Raw genomic sequence first — 27,778 nt, 5'->3', positions numbered from 1 at the left:
TTCATTTCAGGTGTACAATATAGTGATTCAACAATTCTATAGATAACTCAGTGCTCATCATGAAAGTGTATTCTTAATTCCCTTCATTTATTTCACCCATTCCCCCCCCCGCCACCCCGCCACCTCCTGTCCAGCAATCACCAGTTTGTTCTCTATTTAAGAGTCTGGTTTTTTGTCTCTCTTTTTTGTTCACTTATTTCTTAAATTCCACATATAAGTTAATTATATGGTATCTGTCTTTCTATGAATGACTCATTTCGCTTAGCATGATATCCCCTAAATCATCCATGTTGTTGCAAATGGCAATATTTCATTTTTTGTGCCTGTGTATTATTCAATTTTGTGTGTGTGTGTGTGTGTGTGTGTGTGTATGCACCAAAGCTTCTTTATCCACTTATCTATGGATGGACACTTAGGTAGCTTCCTAAGGAACCTCCATATTATTTTCCACAGTGATTGCACCAGTTTAAATTCTCATCAACAGTGTCCAAAGTTCCCCTTTCTCCACATCCTCACCAATACTTCTTTTCCTTTCACTTTTTTATGATAGCCATTCTAACCTAGCTTAGGTGTGAGATAATATCTCATTGTGATTTTGATTTGTATTTCTCTGATGATTAATGATGTTGAACATCTTTTCATATACCTATTGGCTATTTATATGTCTTCTTTGGAAAAAATGTTTATTCAGGTCCTTTGCCAATTATTTTATTTGAGTTGTGTTTTTTTAATCATTGATTTGTGTGAGTTCTTTATATATTTTGAATTAGCTGCATGTGGCCCCAGATTTGGCCTTGAGTCCGTCACTAGCTTGCACCACTGGGCTCACCTTCAGCTAGGCCCCCAAGCTGCATGCTACAGCCCAACTGCCATCACCAGCCTCCACTGACATGTGCATTCCTATGGGGAGACCTTTATGCCGATAACTGTACCGTTAATTGGCCATTCTGGGAAAAATCATTGACAATGTGATGCTTTGAGCAAAGGGAATATACCAAATGTCATAAAAAGAGATAAGCCGACACAAAAAAAATACTTGGAAATTTTTATATGTGCATAGGGTGAACAAAAATGTGTTGTGTTAATTGAGTAGTCTATTCTTCAAATTCATTCATAATTGTATGCCAGAAATCTTCATAACACAGTCAATTATTATGCCTGAAACCACAGAATAATGTGGTCAGAGCAAAGCATGATAGCCAACTATGCCAAGCAAACATCAGCTCCAGGACTTTTCTTACTGTGTCTTGTGTCCAAATCTATCCTTTCCTACCAAAATCTTGAATAACTAAATTATAGTTGTAATTCTTCATTAAAATATCTCATCACTTGCACAGCATAGGAAACCATCAACAAAACCAAAAGGTAACCTACTGAATGAGAGAAGATATTTGCGTATGACATATCCAATGAGGGGTTAATATCCAAAATATATTTAAAAACTTAACACCCAAAAAAGCCCAAAAAATAATCTGATTTTAAAATGGGTAGAGGACCTGAACTGACATTTTCCCAAAGAAGACATACACATGGCCAAAAAACACATTAAAGATGTCATGCGTGAACTTAACACTAAACAAAATTAAAACAAACAAAAACATCTCATCATTTTCTCTTTTCTACACTCAAATTGTATTTCTATTACAGTGTGTCTTTGTGTCATGTTTGGTATCAGTAGTGTCATTTCACACTAGTACTAATAATGGACACCCAGAGATTATCACAATAAAGCTCTCATTTCACAAATAAAGATACTTGCTTATAGATTTACTTAGAAAGACTCTACAGTCACAATCAGACTCCTTTCCACCTTTGATTAGATTCCCCCCAATTCCTTTTCTGTAGTAGGGAAACAATCTTAACCACTCAATTCCTTGTTCCAGAAATCATAATGCTTCTCTCTCTCTGGTACTCCATCCTCGGGTCTTTAGTACTGAAATCAGTACTAGCAGATGAGCATAACCAAAGGAAACTTTCAATTTCAATTAGAGACATTTATATGTCTTCATTATAGCGTAAACTAGAATTGTAAAGATTTATATTCTATTTATATACAGACAATGCACAATTGAAAGCAATTGCATTGAGTCATTTCAAGTAATGCTATTAATATCATGAGAGTTATGTACATGTGTCCTTCAAAAATCAATATAGTGACCATATTACATCTATCCTTGAGCCAACTTGATATTCTTAATTCTTGTGAATTTCATTTTCCATCCCTATGTACTTACCATAAGTAGATACATGAAACCACACCTTCTCAACTTTGAGATTTCACATGCATCAAACAGAATCATGGATATGTGACTCCTCATTAAAATTTGTTGAATCCTATCGAGTTAAAACTCGTGAACAGAAGATCACAGAACAGGAAGATAATTTCATTTCGATATGAACAAGAATGTTAGAGCTTTCAAGTAGTGGAGTACATTGGATTATAAGATAAATTGGCCCTTATTCTAAGAATAAACAAGCAGAAACTTTAAAAACACAGTTGCAAGACTATGTAAGAGATTCCAGAAATAGGATGGAGATTGCATTAGATGGAGAAGAGGCATTCTCCCTCTGACAGTCTATGGTTCTATTTCTGCAATCTAACCCTGGACAGAGCATCCCTCAGAGCCTGATGGACCTGCTTGTTCCGCAGAGTGTAGATGACAGGGTTCAGCAGCGGAGTCACCACCGTGTTCACAAGGGCAGCCTCCCTGTTAGATACCAGCCTGTTTGTTTGCTTTGGTTTCACGTATATAAAGACACAGCTGCCATACATCAGAGAGAGGACAATGAGGTGAGAGGAGCAGGTGGAGAAAGCTTTCTGTCGCTCCTTGGCTGACGGAAGTCGCACAACTGTGACTACTATGTTGCTGTATGCAATGACGGTTATGATAAGGGATGTCAAAAGGATAAACAAAGCAAGGATAAAGGCCAACATTTCAGTAGATCTGGTGTCAGAACAAGAGAGATGAATCAGTGGCCCAAAATCACAAAAGAAGTGAGGGATGACATGGGAGCCACAGAAGGATGACTGGGAAAGCATTATAATTGGAACCACCATGAGGAAAAATCCCAAAGATAAGCAGGCAGTGACCAGAAGGAAACACATCCTTGGGTTCATGATGGTTGAGTAATACAGAGGTTTGCAAATGGCCAGGTACCTATCTAGGGATAATACCGCCATAAGGAAGAAAACAGTTGTTCCCAGGAAAAGAAAGACAAAGGCTTGTGTGAAGCAAGCCACAAAAGAAATTGATTGCCTCCCTGACAGAAAGATGGCCAACAATTTAGGAATAACAGTGGTTACAAAACAGCATTCAAAAAAGGAGAAACTGCGGAGGAAGAAGTACATGGGTGTCTGGAGGCGATGGTCAGTCCAGGTAATGGTGATTATGAGTGTATTTCCCATGATGGAGGCCAGGTATGCCAGCAGATGTACCAGGAAGAGAACCTTTCCAAGGTTCTGGACAGCAGGAAAGCCCTCCAGAGTGAATTCCTGAACTTCTGACCAGTTTCGTGTATCCCCTATTACTGACTTTTCCATTTCTTCAACTCTCTGAGCTATTTTGTAGAATATCATGACTGAAGAATTAAGAACTTTGTGAAACATATAAAACAGTGTCATCAAATGGATGAAGGGGAGTGGGAGATACAGGCTTCCAGTTATGGAATGAATAAGTCACAGGGATGAAAGGTATAACATAGGGAATACAGTCAATGATATTGCGATAGTGTTGTATGATGACAGATGGTAGTTACACTTGTGGTAAACATAGCATAACATATAGAGTTGTTGAATCACTATATTGTATACCTGAAATTAATGTAACATTGTGTGTCAACTATAATTTTTTTCAAATTTAAGAAATGGGAAAAAACTAATAAAAAATAAAATAGTATAAGCGTGGTGACTGGATTTTTTAATTATTTTAAATATTATATTTTATGTCTAGTTTTTATACTTTATTAAGTAAAAATACATTATTTTATCTTGAATATATTTATGTTAAATGATAAAAAAAAGAACTGTGCACATGGTTACAAGTTTTCATAAAGGATAATGTAATTTTAAGAGTGTTAGCCATTTTTTCTGTACTCTATTGCCAAGCAGGAAAAAAAAACCCTTCTTTTACTTTTATATCTGATCATGCAACATATTATTGGTAAGATACCACTGATATCATCAATATCATCAGGGTGAATATTGCAAAAGGAAAACTGTAGCCTTAGGGGAAAAAAAACTTACAGTCATGAGTAGGTCATCCCACAAAAAATTATTCCCCCATGATGTCCTTAGGATTTTTTATCCATATTTGATGTCGTAACATTACTTATAGGAAAACTTCCTATGGTCCCAGATGCAGCCCTCTAAAGTGAGAGTACTAGAGTATCAGATGGACTTTAATTATACTGTGGGAGATAGAAGCCAGGTCATTTTCCCACAGAGCTTGAGACCAGTCAGTAAGAAAGGAGAGTTTTCCCTTCCTCCTGTGCTAAGCGGTCAGTCTAAGGGAGAATCTCTATCTTCTGACCCTTTTAGTACATACTTTTAGAGATACTAGCCTGAGGACAGAAAGAGAAATTACATGCCTGAATTACATTGACTCTGGCAATTATTTTCTGATTCATTGTCTCTTCTACTGTCTACCTAAATAAAATACTCCATTACCCTTTAAATCCATAAACTTCTCTATGTGAGGCTTTGTCATTCTGGTCAACTAGTGTTCATCTCAGATTTCTGAACTAGTTCTGATTTAGCCAAACCCCATTATTTTAAGTATAGTAAATCAGCTTGAAGAGGAATGGGTTCTGCTTCAATTTACAATAAATTTAATGGCAAAATAACTCAATCACACTAAGGCCATGAACTTACCCAGATGCAACCCACAGTAAGCAGAACTTGGTCTCCCTCTCCTCATTCTTCCAGCAAACCAAAAGGCCGGTCTAGGAACTTAGAAGTTGTGTGTGTGTGTGTGTGTGTGTGTGTGTGTGTGTGTGTGAGAGAGAGAGAGAGAGAGAGAGAGAGAAAGAGAAACATTTGCATTTGAAATGACCCTAATTTGTCCTAGAGAAAAGTCCAAAATGTGCATCACGTTGACTAAGTATGCTTCTTCATACAAAATCAGAACTTACCAAAACTGGGGTAAACCAAAGGGAAAGCTCCATGGCAATCTTGCCTGATGAAATCCTGGGAAAGAAAGGAGAGCACATACATATAGTCCCCAGTGTTCTACTGAAATCTGGGAATGAGTTAATTTGGAATTCCAAAAAGCTTTCATACCTTCCTTGCAGGCTCCAGGTTCCCCAAACTCGCATTCTGCTCCTACATCAGCCACCACCAGCAGGAGACCCTGCTTGCTGGGCAAATGCTCTGGGGCATGGTGGAAGACATTAGCCTCCTCACTCAAACTGGTCTCTTGTACACGGTATTCTTCTTAAATGAATTCCAGGGCAGGTAAAATGCATTTCCGCTTCCTGACCTCTCTAGGTTGAGAAGAACACACATGTCATTGGAAGCCGAGATGAAAGTGAATTTAATTTTCACCATCATATTTTTAGCAATGGACTCTCTTAACACCAATCAGGATCAACCAGGGCCAGGGGGCGGGCCCCAGACATGCTAGGCCTCGTTAGAAGACAGAACAAAGCTATTTAGAGGTCAATGTCCCTCTAGGATCCCTATGGCTACTAATTGGGCATTGTTAAATAAAAGAAAATTATAATATAAAAATCATAGCTACCCTTTCATTACATACACAAATATAATAACATGGACTCCCAAATGTCCATTATCCTCCATGAAAATCTTCAAAGATAGGGTACATATAATCCTCCCAGAATTTACAAAGTAAATTGCATTATGTTACTAAGGTAGTAACATACCAACCTCAGTTACTCCCAACTGCATTATGTTACTAAGGTAGAGTTGAAAGCTCAAGTGGGAAATCCATCTCTAGTAATAAGATGAATCTCTCTCTTACTCTGCCAGAATAGTGTCAAAGAACACCAGATAAAACCCAAAGTTTAAATAAGAGCTAAATGCCCAGGTTTCAGTTGGTAATAATTTGTCATACCAAGAACAAGGAAGAACTCAACTTAAATAAAAGAAGACAATTAATGTACATCAAGATATTAGAATTACTTGACAGAGTGTGAAGCAGCCATCACAAAAATGCTTCAATAAGCAATTATAAACATGCTTGAAACAAATTTAAAAATAGAAATTCCAGTCAAGAGGGGCACCTGGGTGGCTCAGTTGGTTGAGTGTCCGACTTCAGCTCAAGTCATGATCTTATGGTTTGTGAGTTCCAGCCCCGCGTCGGGCTCTGTACTGACAGCTCAGAGCCTGGAGCCTACTTCTGATTCTGTGTCTCACTCTCTCTCTGCCTCTCCCCCATTCACACTCTGTCTTTCTCTCCTTCAAAAATAAATACACATTAAAAATTTTAAAAAAAAAAGAAAGAAATTCCAGTCAAGAAATAACAGGTATAAATTAGAATGAAAATTCCAAATGAACATTTTGCAACTGAAAAATATCATAACTAAATTTCTTAAAAAATTCAATGGATGTACTGAATAGCAGCATGCAGAAGATAAAGGAACAAATCAATGAACTCAAGATAGAATAATAGAGAGGCGCCTGGGTGGCTCAGTCAGTTAAGTGTCCAACTTCAGCTCAGGTAATGATCTTGCAGTTCGTGAGTTCAAGCCCCGTGTCAGGCTCTGTGCGGACAGCTTGGAGCCTGGAGCCTGCTTCTGATTCTGTGTCTCCCTATCTCTCTGCTCCTCCTCTGTTCACTCTTTCTCTCTCTCTCTCTCTCAAAAATAAATAAACATTTTTAAAAATTTAACAAGATAGAATAGAAATTACCAATCTGAAAGAAAATGGACTGAAAAAAAAAGATATAACCTCATGGACCTGTGGAACTATAACAAAAGAGCTAACATTTGTGTCATTGGAGTCTGAAAAAGAGGAGAAACAGAGTGGGACTGGAAAAGGACTTGGAAGAAACAAAGGCTGAAAACTTCTTAAGTTTGGCAAACAATACAACTTACAAATTCAAGAAGATGAATAAATTCTAAATAGGATAAATTCAAAGAAATCCATACCAATACATGTCATATTCAAATTTCTGGTAATTGAAGAGAAAGAAAAATTTGAAAGCATCAAGAGAGAAACAACACATTACCCAGGGTAAAGAACAATTCAAATGACAGTAAATTTCTCATTACAAACCACGGAGGCTAGAGGAAGTAGCACAATATTTTTCAAGTGCTGAAAGAAAAGTATTATCAATACACAGAATCCTACATCCAGTGAAAATAACCTTTAGGAATGAAGGGGAAATAAAGACATTCTCAAATGAAGGAAAACTAAAAGAATTTGTCACCAGTTTATCTATCCTAAAAGAATGACCAAAGGAAGTTTTTTAAACATAGGAAATGATACCTAGAGCAACCACTAAAAAGATATAAAAAGATACACTCAAAAGCATTATAGATAAATAAAAATTGAATTATTAAAAAAAATTCAAGTAACCCACATGAAGACAGGAAAAAGAAAACATGGAAATGAAAAACAAGCAGAAAACAAAATGTAAAATAGCACACTTAAACCCTAAAACATCAAAAATTACATTAAATATGAAAACACCAATTTAAATACTGATAAAATGGATTTTAAAACATCATCCAATTATATGATATCTATAAGCACTCACTTTGTTTTTTTTTTTATTTAAAAAAAAAATTTTTTTTCAACGTTTATTTATTTTTGGGACAGAGAGAGACAGAGCATGAACGGGGGAGGGGCAGAGAGAGAGGGAGACACAGAATCGGAAACAGGCTCCAGGCTCTGAGCCATCAGCCCAGAGCCTGACGCAGGGCTCGAACTCCCGGACCGCGAGATCGTGACCTGGCTGAAGTCAGACGCTTAACCGACTGCGCCACCCAGGCGCCCCCATAAGCACTCACTTTGAATACAGTAATATAGGCAGTTTGAAAGTAAAAGGATAGGAAAAGACTTCCATGCAAATACTTATCAAATGAAGGCAGGAGTGGTTATATTAATATCAGACAGAGGACACTTCAGAGCAAAGAAAATTACCAAAGTCAAAGAGGGACATTACGCAATAATGAGAATGTCAATATATCAAGACACAGCAATCCTAAATGTGTGCACCAAACAAGAGAGCTGCAAAATACATAACCTAAAAACTGATAGAACTGAAAGGCAAAAAAGACAATTAATAATTACATTTGGATACTTCACCATCCTTCTCTCAACAATTGATAGAACAAGTAGACAAAAAAAGAAAAATGCAGTAAGGATATAGACAAACTCAACATCATCAACCATCAGGTTCTAACTAACAATTAGAATACCCACCCAACAACAAAGAAATCACATTACTTTCAAGTGCCTATAAAAACATGCTGATCACTTGATCTTGGTCAAGTTCTGGTGAGAGCTCTCTTCCTGGCTTGCAGACAACTACCTTCTCACAATATCACATGATAGAGATAACTCTGGTGTCTCTACCTCTTCTTGTAAGAGCATCAGCTCTAGCAAATTAAGACTGTACCCTTATGATCTCATTCAACCTTAATTGCCACCTTAAATTTCCTGTATCCAATATAGTTACATGGGGGGTGAGGGCTCCAACATATAAATTTGGGGGGACACAGTTTAGTCCATATCATGCCCTGATACTAAAACGAAAGACAGTATATAAAGAAAACTGCAGGCGGAATTTCCTCATAAATATAGATACAAAAATCTTTAACACAAAATTAGCAAGAATTCAGCAATACATACAAAGAATTCTATACCATGGCAAAATGAGGTTTATTCCAGGGAATACTGCTCAGCTAGGTGGTTCCCACTCAGAATCTTTCATGCAGTTGCAGTCGAAGGTCTCATCACTTACATGACTGGTATCTGAACTACAAAGATTCAAAGAGCTGAAGGCTCCTCCAGTATCTAGGTCTCCATACAGTTTTTCTAGATGGTCTCTCTAGATGGTCTAGGTGGTGGCTTCAAAGTAGATATCTTATGTGATGGCTTAAAAGTGAATATCCCAAGAGACAGAGCCAGACAGAATAAGCTATACTGCTTCTGTTCTCCTAGACTTGGATATCGTGCCACATCACTTCCACCATATTCTATTCTTTCCCTTTCTCTGTCTTTGATTATCTTTGTCATAGCCTTTTCTTAACCCCCTCAAAATTCCCTCTTCCATCCCCCATCAAACCACCAAATTCTTCTTATATTCTCAAAGATTCTCTTTTTTCTAGTTATTCTTTATGGATTTTGTTTGAGACAAAGTCAGAGGAAATAGGAGGTAGCATTCACCTTTCACAACTGAAAGAGGGTTATCAAGGAGGACCAGTTTATTATTCCCAATTCTTCACCTCTTCCCTGTAATAAGTATATATCCGTGTCCTTTGCCATGTGATGTAGCAGTACTTGTTTCTAGAGCAGGCCAAGTATGTTTCCTCATCCCACTGATGTAGGGCTTGATTAGTGGAATGTTAGTAGACATGATACAAGTCAAGGCTTTAAATGGATTGGTTTGGTTTGGCTTAGTTTCTTGCAATACATCCATCCATCAGCCATGAGCAGATCATGCTCCAGTTGGCCACATATCTCTGAAATCTGAGAAGACATGTGCAGCACCCCTGAAGCTAATCTTCAGCCAGAGCCACAGCTATCATATCGCATCGTATCCAGCCAATCTACAACCTGTGTGTGAGTAAAAGACATATTTGTCCCTGAAGCTACTGAATTTGGGGATTAGTACATAATATTGCCACAGAAAAAAATTACCAAAACCCATAGTAATAGTGAGGATTTAACTCCTCTAAGTGCAAAAGAGGATGACAGCAGTCTGTTTAAATTAGCAAATACTTCCTTTTATGTTTGTGGGTAAAGAATTATCAAAGTTCCTTCCTTTTCTGCATGTTGACTTGATCTTCTGTTTACTTTCTAGAATTGTTCCTCTGTAAATCTCATAAATTTGAAAAGCCAATTGTGACCCATGAGTGGTTGGCTGCTTCTCCATATAAGGAACTAATACCTGATGAGAAGCCATAATTTTGGGCTTCCCTTACCTTAGAAGTCACCTGTACTAGTTTGCAAGGGATGACATAACAGTTACCACAAACTGGGTGGCTTAAAGCAACAGCAACTCATTTTCTCATAGTTCTAGATGTTCAAAGTTTGAAATCAAGGTATCATTAGAGCCATGCTCTCTCTGTAGGCTCAAGAAAAGGATCTGTCTTTCCCTTTTATAGCTTGTGGTGGTTGATGGCAGTCTTTGACACACTCCAATGTCTTTCTCTCTCTCTTCATCTGTATGTCTGTATGAATAGACATACAGAAGGACGCCAGTCCTCTGTAGAAGGTCCTCTTCTTAGAAGGACACCAGTAATATTGGAGTAAGGACCCACTTACTCATCTTAACTATTTACATCTGCAACAACCCAATTCCCAAGTAGGTTCACATTTAAAGTCCCAGGATAAACATGAATTTTGAAAATACATTATTCAAGAGATATTGACCTTTGTGGGACATGTAGATCTTGTCTCCTTCCACCTGAGATGTCATCTTGGAGAGCCAAAGATAATAGCTCCTGGGTGACTATGTAGACTACCGCAAGGACAACTCCCACTGAAGAAGGATGCTTGACACTGCCCTTCAAGTAAGCTATGGTTCCTATTGTATCCTTCTAAGTGAATTCAGCCAATGATCTGAATGCTATTAAGTCTTACTTGATCGCTCAGTTGGGCACCGTTACAAGTTTAACTTAACAATGTTAAGAAATTACTTTTGGTATCCATTTTACATTCTGTACGTATATGAAGCAAATGTCCAAATTGACTACAGGAAAACTTAGGGGTGCATATGTTAGCACTGTATCAGTGGGAGGTTGAATGAGGACTTCAGTCATATATAAAACCAAATCCTATTTACATAGCAGTAACAACTAAATTGTGTACTTTTATCATAAGAAATCATATGTCCAAATATTAAAAAAGACTGGAAGGGGCACCTGGGTGGCCCAGTCGGTTAAGCGTCCAACTTCAGCTCAGGTCATGATCTCACAGTCCGTGAGTTCGAGCCCCACGTCAGGCTCTGTGCTGACAGCTCAGAGCCTGGAGCCCGTTTCGGATTCTGTGTCTCCCTCTCTCTCTGCCCCTCCCCTGTTCATGCTCTGTCTTTCTCTGTCTCAAAAATAAATAAACGTTAAAAAAAATTAAAAAAAAAAAAAAAGACTGGAAGATGGACCTTATTTCCTGTTCATTTACACTGGGCCCGGGGGGATAGCCATAGCAACTGCTCACGTACTGTTAAGAACTATTTCTTTGTTTGCTATAGTTCTGTGAGTCTCATGGACGCAAGCTTCACTGGCTTTCAGAACTAGGTGTTTTGGACCCCATCACTTTGGTGGGAGTCTTATAAATTGGGATACTAAATGTCGTCCTGTTTATGGTGAGAGTACGTCTTAGCTTTTCTACCCATTTTGCTGTGGGTATTTTCACATTTGCTTGATGTGTAGGAGTCCCTCAGCTACTTTTTGGATTTCTTTCACAGGGAATTTCTGTATGTGTGGCTGTACATTTAGTGTGTCTGTGGGAGGAGGGAAGTTCAGGAGCCTCCTATGTTATCATCTGAGTCAACTCCCACTATTCTTAATCTGGACCAACCATTCTTATGTTCCACAATCACTCTTGCCCGCATGTTCTTGCCAGGAATCTAAGCCTGGAATAGTCTCTCCTTTCTCCATTCTCACTCAAAAGTAGCCCTTCTAGCCATGACTTATCCTTTAGATATCAGCTTAAATGACATTTGTTAGAGGAGGCCTATAGGTGAAATCTCTTGCTGTGGTTAAGCCTTCCCTTTGATGACATTTTACTTTCATTATTTGTTAAACTGCCTTCCCAACCACATGGTAAGATAATGTTTACCCATCTTTCTCACTGCTGTATCCTCAGGAGGTATTACAGAGATTGATGAAGACAGAATAAGTATTTGTGATAAGAGAACAGGATGAAATGGAAGTCTATAAGGAGACAGAACTGAGATAATGATAACAGTTGATCCTAGCCAAATAGTAATACCAGCAGAAAAAGAATATTTTGGGAGAAAATTATGTAGGTTTTATAACACATATTGATCCAATTAATACCCTAATAGTTGGTTTTATTTTCAATTTGTTTATACACATTGCATAATAATCTCTGAGTCCTCTCAAATCTATAATTAGCCTCCAGCAATAAGAGAACAGTGGCCCTAAGTCTTTAACCAAAGAACCAAGGACACTGACATGTAATCATGTAACTGGATCCTAAGATTTATGAAAGACCCCCAGAAAGGATGATAAGGGAGACTTTAATTCACAAAGTACCTCCAAAAATGCACATGGTTAGGTTTCCAGATGCCAAGATAATTACCTCTGATTGAAGGAGAGATAAAGGCTTTCTCCCTACACCCAGCGGTAGGTGTACCAGGAAAACAAGGACAGTCATCCTGAGATGGGATAATAAAGATAAACGAACTACTCTGAAACCATGAATCAGGTCAGGATAAAAAGTTGTCTAGAGCATTCAAAGAGATTCCTCTCCAGCCCAGTTGTGCAATGAGGAAATGTGGACACCTTTTTTAAAAGGATCCTGAAATTTGTAAGAGGAAGACTGAAAGAACTCTTAATTCTTATAAGAAATATCACCTAAGGTCATGAGAAATAATGACAAAATCAGAATTATTGTCTCCTCACTCCTGGAGCAGAATGTGCTCTTTCCCTTGACCTGCTGTCAAGTGTCTGAGACAGACACGGAGGGAGTAGAATTTAGATCAGAGCCCAAAGCACTCCTGCTGGAGACCATGGGAGCAACAGCAGCAGCTGCTGCATTAAACCAAACACCCAATGAAGGGAGGCCTCCATCAATCAATGCCCAAGTGGGAAACAAACTATATCACACAACTTCACAGGGAAGATTTAGTATAGGAATTGGTTAGACAAGTTTTGGAGGACCATAAGGGCATGAGGCAAACACTGAGATGATAAAGATACAGCAAGTGCAGAAGGAAGCTTTATCTCCCGGGGCTGGAGGAACCAAAAGAGAGCTGAAAGCCGTTGTAACTGAGAAGTCCAGAGAAGGTGCTCCACTGAGCTGGGTCAGAGTCCTCTGATGAGGGTGTGCTTCCTGGGTAGACTTGTTCTTCTTGTGGTGTGAAGAGACTCCACGGAGCTAGGACTCAGGCCTCTGAGGAACAGGCACTGCTCAGAGAGTGTTGCTTCCTTGGGACCTTGGACGAGACAGTTCCCACTGAGCTGGGATTCAAACCTCTGAGTAGGCAACATTGGTGAGCACATGCTAGTGTCTCTGAAGGGCTAATGAGGCTGCTCCTGCAAGTGGGAAAACTACAGCCAACTGATGTCCCTGGGCCCAATCACTACTGTAAAGTTAAAAAAAAAAAAAAAAACCAGCATCAGGGCAATGCTGACAGAAGAAGGAAGCAAGTTCCTTCTGCATCTACTGTTTCAATCTTTCTCTGGGGACCCCTCTGGGCAGAAACTCACAGAAATTCAGCTGCAAACGTGAAATATGGTTTGTAGAACCCCAGGCCCAGAGTCCAGATCTGGAACTGGAGCTGAGAGACAATAGATTAATAATGAACCAGTTGCTGCCCAAGCAACTTAAGACTTCCCCATCTAGACTAGCTCATGTAGCTACCCCAGCACAGGGAGAAGCAGGAGAATGTGGTGTGTTTCCTGGCATGTACATCCATGTAAAAATCATGCCGGATAGATTAATTGGCATCCCAAGGAATCTGACTGGAGGTTGGATTAAAATTTGGGCTTTGAGATTTTACACTGTCCAGTAGAGGAACTATGGATGACAGTTTTGTTTTAGAAGGTACACATTTATGGTGCTACCTAATCACCATAATTCATTATAATTCAGAAAAATGAAGCATTCTGATGGGTCTCAATTTTCTCATACGTCTTTCACAGCGAGGGCAAAAGTGTTTAAAGTGGAAAAGACAGCATGTGGAGGACGCCTGGGTGGCTCAGTTGGTTGAGCATCCAGCTTCGGCTCAGGTCATGATCTCATGATTTGTGAGTTTGAGCCCCGCATCAGGCTCTGTGCTGACAGCTCAGAGCCTGGAGCCTGTTTCAGATTCTGTGTCTCCCTCTCTCTCTGCTCCTCCCCTGATCATATTCTCTCTCTCTCTCTCTCTCTCTCTCTCTCTCTCTCTCTCTCTCTCTCATTCTCTCTCAAAAATAAATAAACATTAAAAAAAAATTTTTTTAAAGACAGCATGTGGAAGCACAAAACAGCAGATCAACTCAGTATCCTACCACCAAGAGATTCAGACTCAGAGGTATGAGGAATCCCAGCCCACCAAAGACCTGAGGTTTGCTTACCCCCCAAAAAGGATGAAACAAGACGGAATCATGGCTTGGTCCTCAAATTTGACATGGGACCAATGTAAGGAAACACTGTCCTCCAAAGTCCAGATCCCTTCTTAATCTCATGTTTTTCTAGAGAATGCCAGGTGTACTCTCTAGCTGAGCTGCCAACACAGTAGGACCCAGCTATGGTGCCTGGCTAATGGGCAGAGCTCTCAACCAAGGAGGCTGCTGGGCTCACTCCAGCTGGTGGTGGAGGACTAGGGACTAGCTTTGCCTCTGTGCTCTGACCCCTCCCAGACAAGGCAGGCCAAATGCCTCTTGCTTGCTTTCAATGAAATTAACCCTCCAGCCTCCTTTTTTAAAACACGGGAGGCTCCTAGATTAAATTTAAAAGATAAAATAAGAATCTGCTCCATGCAACAGAAAATTAAATGTGATGGGACTTCTTCCATCTTATGAATCCCTTTTTCTGGAATAAATGCCTGCCCCTGCCAGACAGGGCTCTAAGAAATCCATATCTGGAGAAATGGCTCAGGTCTCTCCTTTTGTTAAGCCTGTTAAGATTGTTAAGCAATCTTCAAAAAGACTGCTCTTCCAGGTCCACTGTCAGGTTGGACAAGAGCTGTAGTGGGCTTGCTGCTTGCTTACAAAGTCTCTTGTCCCAACCATGTATGGTGCCAGAAGGTGGAGTCCATGATAGGCCCTAAAGTATACTTTGGTGGGTAAGAGCATACACTTTAAATTCTTGGAGCTTTCATTGAAATCCTACCTCCACCTCCCGCTCATTATGTAAGTTGGACGCATTACCTAGTCTCATAGTGTTACTGGAAAACCAGAGATAAGTTGTGGCAATACTTAATCCCCAGACCTAACATATAGAAGCTTTCACATTAGCTGGGGGCAATAGTGGTGGAAGTGGCATAGCGGCAACCACAAATCCAAAACGTAAGAGATGCTGGCTGACTCTAGTTCAGTGGTTCTCATCCAGAGACAATTTTGCTCTCTCCTCACCCTCAAGGAGATTTGGCAATGTCTAGAGACATTCTTGGTTGTCACAACTGGAGTGGTTCTACCAGCATCTAGTTGGTAGAGGTCAAGGATGCTGCTAAATATCTTATGATGCACAGAACAGCCCCCCACAATGATTCAGCCCAAATGTCAACAATGTCAAAGGTGACATACCCTGGTGTAGCTGTACCCAAGGATCAATTCCTAAACTGAAGATAAAGGAAAGCCAATATAAAACACAAGAATACAACTACCTCATTGTCTGGAGCCAAAGGATAGGAAGGTGGCTAAGACTTCAGTTCATAAAGCAGCTTCCACAGATGGGGAGCTGTATGCACCACAGGCTCATATCTTATCTCTCTCAGCCAGACCCCTTATCATATGGTTGTTGGTGTTGGCAGACCAATCTGGCAGAACACTTACACGAGATGTGCTTGAGTCAAGGAGGCCAAAAGGGTAAGGGCTTGTGGCTGGGGAAACATTTGAAGAAAGGATGCGCTTCCTTTAACTGATAGACATTATCAAAGACAAAAAGCAGAGAAATGGATAAGTTGAAGTTCTAACAGTTCCTCTCTGTGGCTCTTCAAAGAATCGATAATGTGAAGTCATAGTCAGCCAGTCATAGAAAATGTTGCCTGCTGGATGCCAGTGGAGTCATGAGTTTGTCTGCACTAAATCACAAGGACCAATTTTAAGAGATAACATATAGGGAAGCAAGATCTGCTTCTCTTTCTCAGCAAAGAAAGGCAAACTGGTGGTGGTTCCTACAAAAGGAGTCAAAAAAAAAAAAAAAAAAAGAAGCTCAGGTTTGTTGAAGGAAAAGAATGCATCTGTTCCTGAGAAGGCAAACTCTAAGCAAGACAGAGCTCTGGCAGGGAGGGATGCTCTACCTGGATCTAGAGGCCACAGAGAGAAGGATCAGCTGCTCACATAGGACTCAGAGTACAGAGCCTGAGACAGGGTTCAACCGAACAGAAAAGAGAAGTGATCTGAAAACTGAAATGGACCCGTTTGCATTTGAAAGAGCAGGAAAAAAATTGGGGACTGAAAGATGACAGGCTCTGGGGAGCTGGGAGAGAATCCAGGACTAAGGAAAGGTGGAAGATCCATCAACAGGAACTCCTTCATTTGGCCTTTCCTGAGCAGAGATGGTATCACTCATGAGCCTGAGGCTTCCTGAGATAAATAGGATCCACTCTATATCAGAAACCACCACAGTGGCTTCTCATTTACCTATCCCAATGCTGCTTTTCACCAGGTCATTTTTAGAGAGTTGAATCCACCGCTGCCCCAGCAGCCCCTTTCTGTATCTTAACCCCCACCTACCCTTTCCAGCTAGCCACCACACACATCACCCTGAGCCAGGCAGGGGTGAGGGGCTGTGACATCCAAGTTTCTTTAGCTGCCCCTGTCCTCAGCGATCACTCACCAGCAGGATTATCTTAAACTTACAGAGCACTTGATATCATTGTCTTCAGTTCTCTTGTTCAGTCCGGACACAATCTCTAGATTCATTTATTTTCCCCATTACACTTAGAAGGAAGCTACAGCTGAAGTGGATTGAGTACTCTGAAAGAGTCTGAATTTGAACCCAGATCTTCTCCCCAACCAGTGTAGGGCTCCTTCCACACTACACATGTCTTCTCTGTACATCCACACCACACCCTGCAAAGCAACACTGTTATGCCTTTTCTTTTTACATTCATCATCATGAGTACTAGTGTATTCTTAACTGAATTACCAATTTTCTAAGGATATAGATCAAATGAGTTTTGTTTTTCCAGATGAGTAATGTGCTCTTAATCACTCAATACTCATTTAAGTACTATTTATTTTTTTTAAAAATCCATTACAAGATGCAGAAAATATAAAAATTGCAAGAAACCAAGACGATTACCAATAATTGCTCTACACAGCATGTTGAAAACCTCGTAATCACACTGGTTCATTAGTGGTAGTTTTCAAAGCCTTATTCATTGGAGAGTCTCTGAGGCCACCGTGGACTTCAATATGCAGTCTCCTACAAAAGTTGCAGAAGACAGAAATTAATTTCTGGTGAAGGAGAAAATCTTCCTGAGGGCTGCTTTGACCTCCTTGTTTCTCAGAGTATACATTAGGGGGTTGAGAGTAGGGCTCAACATGGTGTACAATACACCAGCCAACTTGCTCTTCTCTGCACTGTAGCTAGAGACAGGGCTTATGTAGGCATAGAAGACAGCGGTATAATACATACACACCACAATGAGGTGGGAAGAGCAGGTGGAAAACGCTTTTTTCTTCCCCTCTACAGTCCGCATCTTTAGAATGCTGGAGATGATAAAGCCATATGACACGAGGGTCATCAGGAAGTTCAATATGCCATAAAAGGCATCAGCCAGGACAACCATGATGATATTCACATAGGTGGAGCTGCAGGAGAGAAGCAACAGAGGAGGGACCTCACAGAAAAAATGGGTAACGATATTGGGACCACAGAAATTCAACCGCAGCATCAGCCCAGTGTGGATGGCTGTGTTGAAGGCACAGAGTACCCAGACACCTGTGGTCAGCTTGCTGCAGAAAGCCTTGCTCATCATGGTGCTGTAATGCAGAGGGTGGCAGATGGCTGCATACCGGTCATAGGCCATGACCGTGAGGAGGAGCAGCTCAGAGGATGCAGCCCATGTGAGGAAATAGAGCTGGGCCATGCAACCCCCATAAGAGATGGAGCTCTCCTCTGACATCAGACCCTCCAGTGCTTTGGGCATGATGGAAGAGGTGCAGATAATATCCATGGTAGCCAAGTTGAACAGAAAAAAGTACATGGGGGTATGGAGCCCAGAGTTGAAGCTGATGGCCAAAATGATGAGGAGATTACCTGTGAGGGCCACAGAGTAGAGGGAGAGGAAACAGCTGAATAAGAGCACATGGTATTCTGGGTGCTCTGAAAAGCCCTGCAAGATAAACTCTGTTACTAGCGTCTGGTTACTCATGGTCCTTGGGCTGAGAGGGGTTTCCATATCATCAGGTGAATCTCTACTCACAGCTCCATGTGATTTCAGGGCTAGAGAGAGAAATGAGAGGTATCCTAAGGTAGGCTGCTACTATGTTTCATTCATACCCGACATCATGGCATGAGCAATATTATACAGAGATACGAAGGTTTCTTAATGAAGAGAAACATACCGATATGACATTAAGCAAAGGGTGTGAACATGTAGCCCATAAAAAGTGAGTACAAATGGCCAATTCATAAAGCATCATTCAACCTCAAACAAATGCAAGTTAAATCAGTAATTCATTCTTTATGAACCATGTGGCAAAGTTTGAAAAGCATGGTTTTGACTAACACTAGCATGGGTGCCAAGATGCAGGCCTTTTATCAACGTTTTTTATTTATTTTTGGGACAGAGAGAGACAGAGCATGAACGGGGGAGGGGCAGAGAGAGAGGGAGACACAGAATCGGAAACAGGCTCCAGGCTCTGAGCCATCAGCCCAGAGCCCGACGCGGGGCTCAAACTCACGGACCACGAGATGGTGACCTGGCTGAAGTCGGACGCTTAAGCGACGGCGCCACCCAGGCGCCCCAGGCCTTTTAAAATTCATATTCCATTTGAGCCAGAACTTTCACTTCTAGGAATTTATCCTGCAGCAATAATTAAGTCCATCTTCAAGGTGTAATCACAGCATTATTTATAATACTGAAAATATAAAAGCAACTTATACTCTTAAAGGTCAGTATATTACAATATGTTCCTATAGCATAATGCTCTATACCTATCAAAATGATGCTTTAGAGGTGTTTTACTGATGTTTACAAAAAAGCATGAAGAGGGGCACCTGGGTGGCGCAGTCGGTTAAGCCTCCGACTTCAGCCAGGTCACGATCTCGCGGTCCGTCAGTTCGAGCCCCGCGTCCGGCTCTGGGCTGATGGCTCAGAGCCTGGAGCCTGTTTCCGACTCTGTGTCTCCCTCTCTCTCTGCCCCTCCCCCGTTCATGCTCTGTCTCTCTCTGTCCCAAAAATAAATAAAAAACGTTGAAAAAAAAATTAAAAAAACAAAAAAGCATGAAGAAAGTTCAAAAGTAGTATGTACAATAGGATCTTATTTTGAGTTTAAGAAAAAAAAATCACGTTTGTACATATACCTATAGAAAAAAACCAACTGGTTCTGAATGATAAGCAACAGTGGAGACCGATTATAGTTGATTTAATTTATTTGCCTTTGTTTCTCTGTATTGTCTAATTTTTCCATTTAAGAATCTTTCTAGGGGCGCCTGGGTGGCTCAGTCAGTTAAGCATCCGACTTTGGCTCAGGTCGTGATTTCACAGTTTGTGGGTTTGAGCCCCGGGTCAGGATCTGTACTGACAGCTCAGAGCCCAGAGCCTGCTTCAGATTCTATGTCTCCTGTTCATGCTCTGTCTCTATCTCAAAAATAAACGTTCAAAAAAAATTTTTTAAGAAATCTTTCTAAAAGGCAGATTTGACAGAATAAAGACCCCCAACTTCTACTTCTGGATCTACCCACCTCTCTAGACAATGTTTTCCCTCTTGTCTCACCCCTCATGGCCAAAGCTCCAGCCACACCCAGATCTCCCAGTCTGGCCAAAGCACCAGCCATGCCAGACTTTTGTAGCTTTGTTCTTGCAGCTCCCTCAGCCAGGAACACTCTCCTTCTCATGAACCAGGTCAATCATCATCCCTCTCCTTTTCTAAAATCCCTTCCCTAGAGAGAAAGGACCACTCTCTCCTTCGTGGCCCCCAATTCTGTACTGACTTCTATCCTAGAATTACTTAACACATCACGATTATGGTACCCATCTCCCTAAGATTGGGGCATTTGCCTCATTCATTTCTGAGCCCCTTTTCTTGGCTCCCAGCCCCATGTCTGGCATGAAACAGGTGGGCCCTAAAATACATTTGTTGAAACAAGAGCAAAGAACAGTCCAGTACCAATAAAAACAGAGTGGTTTCTATTCTCAACACAGTGCAAATTCTGTATTGTTTAAGATGAAATCAGCATGGTACATTTGCGTTTTCCTTCTTTTCAACTCTTCATTCATTAAAAGGCTTAATTTTAAAAAGATGCTCATTTTCAATTAAGAATTCTGCTTTTTACCAAACTTCAATAAATGTATTTACCACTGAAGCACTAAAAGGTTTATAGAAAATGAGGAAACACCTCTGATCAAATCATATCACCATTTTGTAAGGTGAAGACTGTTCTTTGAATAGAAGAGCATAAAATTCCTCTGATTCAGGGCAATAGGCTGTGCTAGTGTAAAGTCTGTCCAAAGCTAATACAAATGGGGGTCCATCTGTATCTTCCCAGCAGCAAGGTGTCAGGTTGCTCAATTGCTTTGCTGACGATAATAAATGAGATATGCTTTTGCTTTATATGCAAATACAGTGAATGTTACTTTTGTACAGTATGAGATGTGGGCCTGAAGACTTTATTTGCTTCTTTGTCACTTTGTTGGCTCCTCAACACAGCCTGGTGAGTGACTCCTGTTTAACCCCAGGGACCACCATGAGACTGAAAAGCTGAGGCAGGCTGAAAAGGAACAGAGTTGGATTTGCCCCTTGGATGTCTCCATGTAAGGTTTCTGCACTTCCCACGAATGTCCTCCCTAGGATTCTCACCACCTGACACCCCCAGTCATCACTCACAGTCCACTCCGCCACACAGATTACAAGCCAGAGACTCAATGCTATGACCACACCTGGGAAGAGATAGACACCTCCATCGCCAAACACTGAGCGGTGGTGTGTGGGTCTGTCACAGAGCACTATTGGAGGACCAAAAGAACCTATTATGAAGGAAACTTTATATCTGGCCTTGGTCTTCACTCCACTCCAGAGTGAGGATAGAAAAATAAATAAATAACTACAACATAAATGGGAGTTTTGAACAGTTGCTCAGCACATGGAAATGTCAACAAACTGATTCACACTCAGGGAACAAATTGCCCCTCAGATAATTACCCTCGCGCTGTAATTTCCAGGGCAGGGGAACAGTCTCCTCATCCAATTGATCAACAGGGAGATCAGAGAATAAGGGAGCAGAGACTCTTTCTGTGAGAATGACCATGAAGTCTCTGTTGGACCTCAGCCAGGTGCTTCCTCTTCTGAAAATAACAAAGACCTCTCTCTCCTGAGGTTCATAGGGCATTGGCTTTAATCCTCCATCAAGCAGTGCAAAATTATTACCAAAGATGTGAGGGAAAAGAAAAAGATCTCAGTTACCAATTGCCAAGTTTAAACACATACTACCTGCAAACTACATGACTCTCCACATATGAGGTGACAGGACATTTAAACAGTGATTATTTTCCATACTTACCAGAACTTCCAGCCCTCAAGTTTCAAAGGACATAAAAATGCATCTGGGGCGCCTGGGTGGCGGAGTCGGTTAAGCGTCCGACTTCAGCCAGGTCACGATCTCGCGGCCCGTGAGTTCGAGCCCCGCGAGTTCGAGCCCCGCGTCAGGCTCTGGGCTGATGGCTCAGAGCCTGGAGCCTGTTTCCGATTCTGTGTCTCCCTCTCTCTCTGCCCCTCCCCCGTTCATGCTCTGTCTCTCTCTGTCCCAAAAATAAATAAACGTTGAAAAATGCATCTGGGCAATTTGATCACTTTAAAGAAACAACATGAAGTGTCCTTAAATCCCTGAAATTAAAAAGTTCATTTCATTTCATTTCATTTTTCATACAAATAAGTTGAATTTCATGTGAAAGACAATTTACTTTCAGTGACATTTTATCTTAGTTCCAATTTATTGTTCATAATTTCAGAAGTGGAGAATTATTGCTGTCATAAGGCATTCAATTAATTACGGAGAAGTTGACTACTTCTATTATTATTATCTCTAAAGAAGTTTGAGAATTTTCAGACACAATCCAATTAATCCAAAGTCCATCTATTACATACGAAGGTAAATATTCCTATTGTAAACATAACTCAAGAGCAGAAAACTAAAAATCAGAAAATGCCAAAATCTCATATGTTCAGGTTTAAATCTGAAAGATACTTTAAAGACAACCTTGTCCAACCTATTTATTGTAAAGTCAGAAAGGTATCTAAGTGACTTATCCTACTCACACAGAATACTAGTGACAAAGCTAATACCTAGTCCCAAGACTTTGGGATTCAAGCCTAGAATTCTTTGCTATGTAACGTTATTGTCCCACTAAAACTAATGTCAAACAAATGTCAAATGTCAAAAAATGTCAAGAGAAGGAAAAATTAACCAAGAATCTAAATGATTCTTATTTTGATTGAGGTGTGAATACAAACCCTAAACTCTCAGCCAGTTTTTATATCCTATTTGCTCTATTATTCCATTTGCTGATCAAATAGTAATAATACAGAGTGAGAAATCTACAAATGTTACTAATTGTAGGTCAGCTAAACAAAAAATATCAGGTCTTATATATAGTTCACGATAAAAATTAAGCAGACTTAGAGTTATGGGCAGAATTTTTCTCATTCTTTTATATCACCCAATAGAATGAGCCATCTTCAGAATACTCCTGATTACCTGGAAAAAATTCTTCACCTTTGTGGAGCTAATAGATTTTATGTATAGTCATCCTTTCTCCATCAATCATGATTGAGGTAGGAAATATGGTGACACTGAAGAAGTATGTAATCTAGGATGAGATCAGTACGGACAAAGGCTTTCTGCCCCTATTTAAGCTAATCCTGCCAAGAATTTGTGACTCATCTTCAGCAAAGTTTGTCACTGCCTATGGGGGACACCTGGGACACCTGTTCACAGCTATTACTCTAAGTGGACCCTGAAGGAGCAATTAAGTACCACTTTGCTAGGTACTTGGCTGTCACTGGTGTTCATACAAAGGCCAGTTCAGACTTCTGATCCAAATATATGTAAAAGGGTGTAAGCTTGAGCAGAGAGCAGGACTAAACCTCTCTCCCAGCTCACATAATCTGGGGCAGTGCAGACCCAGGTTCAGGTGCTCAGACCAATGTGCTCAGACATATGGACTGGGGAGGGGGGTGTCAGGAAGGCAGTTAGCATTTCTAGACTGCCTTTCATGGAAGTTTAGAGCCATGGAGCCAATGTCCCTATGTTTCCCAGCATAAACCACCCCTACCAACAGAGCTGGCCCACTCACTATCTTTCACTCATACCTTGGCTCCTTTACCAAGCTATCTTTCCTTCCCCTGTCCCCATACTTTCTCTCCCTATCCAAATCCTACCCAGATCTAACTCTATCACCTCTACCAAGGCTTCCCTGACTTCCTGGAGAAAAATGATCACTCCCTGCTAAATCTCAGTCACATTCAGGAGCTCCCCCATGTTAGTGAGCTTTAGAGTCTTTACAGACACAGAGTCAATCCCAAGCCTGAAACCTACTTGGGTTATGTGACTTGGGGCAAGTCTCTAACCTCTCCAGGACTTAATTATAACAATGACAAGACTTACCTCATTATCTCAGTACCTAATACATGAAAAGGGCTTGGCAACATTTTACTTCCTCTTCCCCCAGTGTGGCACCTGTTTACATATATATGTTCTTCTGTATGAGCAGAGAACAGGCTAGATATGTCTATTACCTTCCTCCTTATGAAAATGTCCTGAATATAGCTGACATTCAATGTATAACTATTGATTAAGTGACTCATTAGCTTGGCTATAGAGTTCAGTGGATTTGCTATTAAAAGGCACTTCAATCACTTCTAATTTTACTAAGCAGTGTGATGTACTAGGAACAAGCACTAAAGTAAATGGTTCCCAAATGGCTTTGAGACCTGACTCTCACTTAAGTAGCTGTGTGAACTAGTGTAAGTCTCGTAATCTCTCTGAATCCAAGTTTTTAATCTATAGAATGTGAACAATACCTACCTTCAGAATTTTTCTTTGAACTACATAAGAAGATATAGAGGACTCCATTTTAGAAACCATGTTAGAAGTTATTATGGTTGGGTCATTAATAGAAACAATTACCCAGAAAGACTGTGGCCTGGCAGCATTACACCCAAAAAGGTTATCTTTTTTCCAACAAAATAAAAGACACACAAAAAATTTCCTTCCCGTGATGTTAACGATATGTCACCATTCATGAATAAATGTGTATTAGTTAAGTTAAAGGCTAACCTGCTATGATGAAGAAACCAAACTATATGTGGCTTAATATTTTCTCTTTCATTCAATACTCTGAAGTGTGTATGAATGGTAGGGTAGTTCCCAGGGTGATGGGGTAGCCTTGTCCTATCTCATTAAGGGATCCGGGTTCCCCCAAGTCAATGATTCTTGATCTCCTAGGCCATTATTCTCTTCACCATCATGAAAGTTTCCATAACCTCCACATTTCAGCTTGTAGGAAGTAAAATGACAGGAAGCCCCAGAAAACCAATTTATTTCCAGCAAGTGAGGCATATTTGCATACATAACTTCTGCTCACATTCTATGAGCAAAAATTTAGTTACATTGCCCATTTAGTGGCAAGGGAAGCTGGGAAATATAATCAAGTTGGGAAGTCATACAGGAAAAAGGGATAGAAAATTTTTAGAAAAAGTAATTTCCATACATATACAAAAAGAAACTAACGATAAGAGAATTTACAAAAAACGACTGGCAGTAAGAGTGAATTTTGTTACTCCTTAAAATAGAGATTCAAAAAAGAAAAGGAGAATGATCATACAGTTACACAGGTAGAAGGGAAAGGTGAAGGGAAGGTGAAAGAACAGAGAGGCAAAATACCTACAGTGAAAGTTAAGAGAGGAAAGTCAAGGAAATGAACTTAAGAGTTCTAACATTTTTATGCAGTATCAAGAGTCCCACAGCGGTGGGGCTCTGAAAAATTATGTGTAATCCCCAAAGATGCCATCTGATAGATAAGAGTGCCAAGCAGAGCTGTGAAATAACTGAGTGAAAGATAGTAGGAACTGCACTGTGAGACTTAGCAGATAGGGAAGGCCTTCCAGCAAAGGAGATGCTTGGAAACTTATGCAAATTTAGGGATCTACAGGATGTTGGGGGGAGTCCTGTCTAGGCAATACCATGCCCCCCTCTTTCTGGGCCCTGTGCCTTAACCTCAGGTGAAACCAGTTGTTAAAACAATCCAATTATTAATTTTTGGTTGATTACCCAGTTGTGGCCTGGAGCACACTTCATACTCTTCAAGTCCTTCTTCTTCTACTTGTCCCTCACAATTACTGGCCTTGCCTCATACCTTCCTGAAGAGGGACACATCATCCTACCAGAGTTCCTCAACCTCATTCTTCCCCATCTCAATCTTTTTACATCTTTTGTTTTAATGTTTATTTATTTTTGAGAGAGAGAGAGAGACAGAGACAGAGCACAAGCTGGTGAGGGGAGAGAGAAAGGGAGACACAGAATCCGCAGCAGGCTCCAGGCTCTGAGTTGTCAGCACAGAGCCTGATGTGGGGCTTGAGCCCATGGACCGCAAGATCATGACCTGAGCTGAAGTCGGACACTTAACCGACTGAGCCACCCAGGTGCCCCAATCTTTCTACATCTTTATTCTCAGTCTTTGTTAAATCCTCCCTTCTAAACCAGCATAAAAACCCAAAATGGCTCATGTATCCCCACAACAAACTGTTGAACATTGTTATTTTATTTTATTTTTTTTTTCAACGTTTATTTATTTTTGGGACAGAGAGAGACAGAGCATGAATGGGGGAGGGGCAGAGAGAGAGGGAGACACAGAATCGGAAACAGGCTCCAGGCTCTGAGCCATCAGCCCAGAGCCCGACGCGGGGCTCGAACTCCCGGACCGCGAGATCGTGACCTGGCTGAAGTCGGATGCTTAACCGAATGCGCCACCCAGGCGCCCCAAACATTGTTATTTTAAAATATCCCCCAAATCTTATAATTCCCATGCCAGACATAATTGGCATACCAGACATGCAAAGAAGTGGGAAAATATACCCATATTTGAGGTGAGAAAAATGAATCAAAACCAACTCAGAAATGACAAAAGTAATAAAATTACTAGACAGGAACCTCAAAACAGTTGTAATAACTATATTCCAAATACTCAAGAAGCTATAGAAAACATAATAAATGGAGACATAAAAAATACAAAAAGATTCAAACAGAATTTCTGAGATGTAAAGTACAATGTCTTAAATTAATAATATGCTTAATGGGATTAACAGCACATTAGACATTGCAGAAAAAAAGATTGGTAAATTTTAAAAACTACCAACAGAACCTATCCAAATTAGGGGCACCTGGTTGGCTAAGTCAGTTAAGCATCTGACTTCAGCTCAGGTCATGATGTCACGGTTCATGGGTTCAAGCCCCACATTGGGCTCTGTGCTGAAAGCTCAGGGCCTGAAGCATGCTTTGGTTTCTGTGTCTCCTTCTCTCTCTATCCTGCCCCCCCCCCACACTCACACTCTGTCTCTCAAAAATAAATGTTAAAAAAATAAAGAATGTACTCAAATTAAACACATATGAAAACATAAAACATAAGAATAGCATATCAGTGAGCAATAAATCCACTTCAAATAGCCTAATATATATGTGATTAAACCCCATAAGTAGATAAGGAGTGGGGTAGAACATAAGAAATATTTAAATAAATAAAGACTATTTTTTCCAAATTTAATAAAAAATATAACCTTACAATGTAATAACTTCAATAAATCCCAAGCACAATAAACAGTGAGAAAATCATATCAAGACTCACACTTAAAACCAGTAATAGTGGGGCACCTGGGTGGCTCAGTAGGTTAAGGGTCCAACTTCAGCTCAGGTCACAATCTCACAGTTCATGAGTTTGAGCCTCATATCAGGCTCTGCACTGACAGGGTGGAGCCTGCTTTGGATTCTCTGCTCCCTCTGTCTGCCTCTTCCTCCCTCACCCCCTTCTCTCAAAAATAAATAAATAGATAGATAGATAGATAGATAACAAAAAAATAATAATAGAGGGGAAATCTCTAAAAACAATGAGACCAGGGCTTTTAGAGGAGCCAAGATGACAGAACAGCATGCGAGGGTTTTTTTGCATCTTGGCATCCATGAAATACAGACAGATCAACATTAAACCATCCTGCACACCCAGAAAACTGATTTGAGTATTAACACAACAATCTGAACAACCTGAACCACAGAACTCAGCAGGTATGCAGCACAAAGAGATGAACTGGGGAAGAGAGAAGCCACAGAAGGCAGGGAACTGTTTTTGCTTGCAGAGACAGGACAGAGACAGAGGGAGAGTACAGGAGAAGCACCCTCCACCAAAAGCAGCTGGAGAGAAAGTGGAAAAGTAGAAACAGTCACAGGGACTGAACTAAAAAGGGAGAAAGGAGACGGTTTAAATTCCATTAAGATTCTATAAACAGGAGGACCACAGAGTCTGAAACTCCACAGTTCGAT

At 40.5% G+C, this 27,778-nt stretch overlaps 2 protein-coding genes across 2 annotated transcripts; both read right to left on the bottom strand.

The window, feature by feature from the left end:
• Nucleotides 1-1,481: 1,481 nt before the first annotated feature.
• Nucleotides 1,482-3,692, bottom strand: LOC122493534 (olfactory receptor 6C4-like). The gene has a single exon (XM_043598171.1). The coding sequence runs from the start codon at nucleotides 3,620-3,622 to the stop codon at nucleotides 2,585-2,587; it is 1,038 nt and encodes a 345-aa protein (XP_043454106.1). The 5' UTR covers nucleotides 3,623-3,692; the 3' UTR covers nucleotides 1,482-2,584.
• A 13,550-nt stretch (nucleotides 3,693-17,242) lies between these two features.
• Nucleotides 17,243-18,752, bottom strand: LOC122492986 (olfactory receptor 13A1). Its single transcript, XM_043596875.1, has one exon. The coding sequence runs from the start codon at nucleotides 18,426-18,428 to the stop codon at nucleotides 17,475-17,477; it is 954 nt and encodes a 317-aa protein (XP_043452810.1). The 5' UTR covers nucleotides 18,429-18,752; the 3' UTR covers nucleotides 17,243-17,474.
• Nucleotides 18,753-27,778: the final 9,026 nt, after the last annotated feature.

The sequence above is a fragment of the Prionailurus bengalensis genome, chromosome D2 (genome assembly GCF_016509475.1).
Source record: "Prionailurus bengalensis isolate Pbe53 chromosome D2, Fcat_Pben_1.1_paternal_pri, whole genome shotgun sequence".
NCBI classification, from domain to species: domain Eukaryota; kingdom Metazoa; phylum Chordata; class Mammalia; order Carnivora; family Felidae; genus Prionailurus; species Prionailurus bengalensis.
Note: the sequence above shows the minus strand (reverse complement) of the source record. Positions and strands in the feature narration are given on the sequence as shown.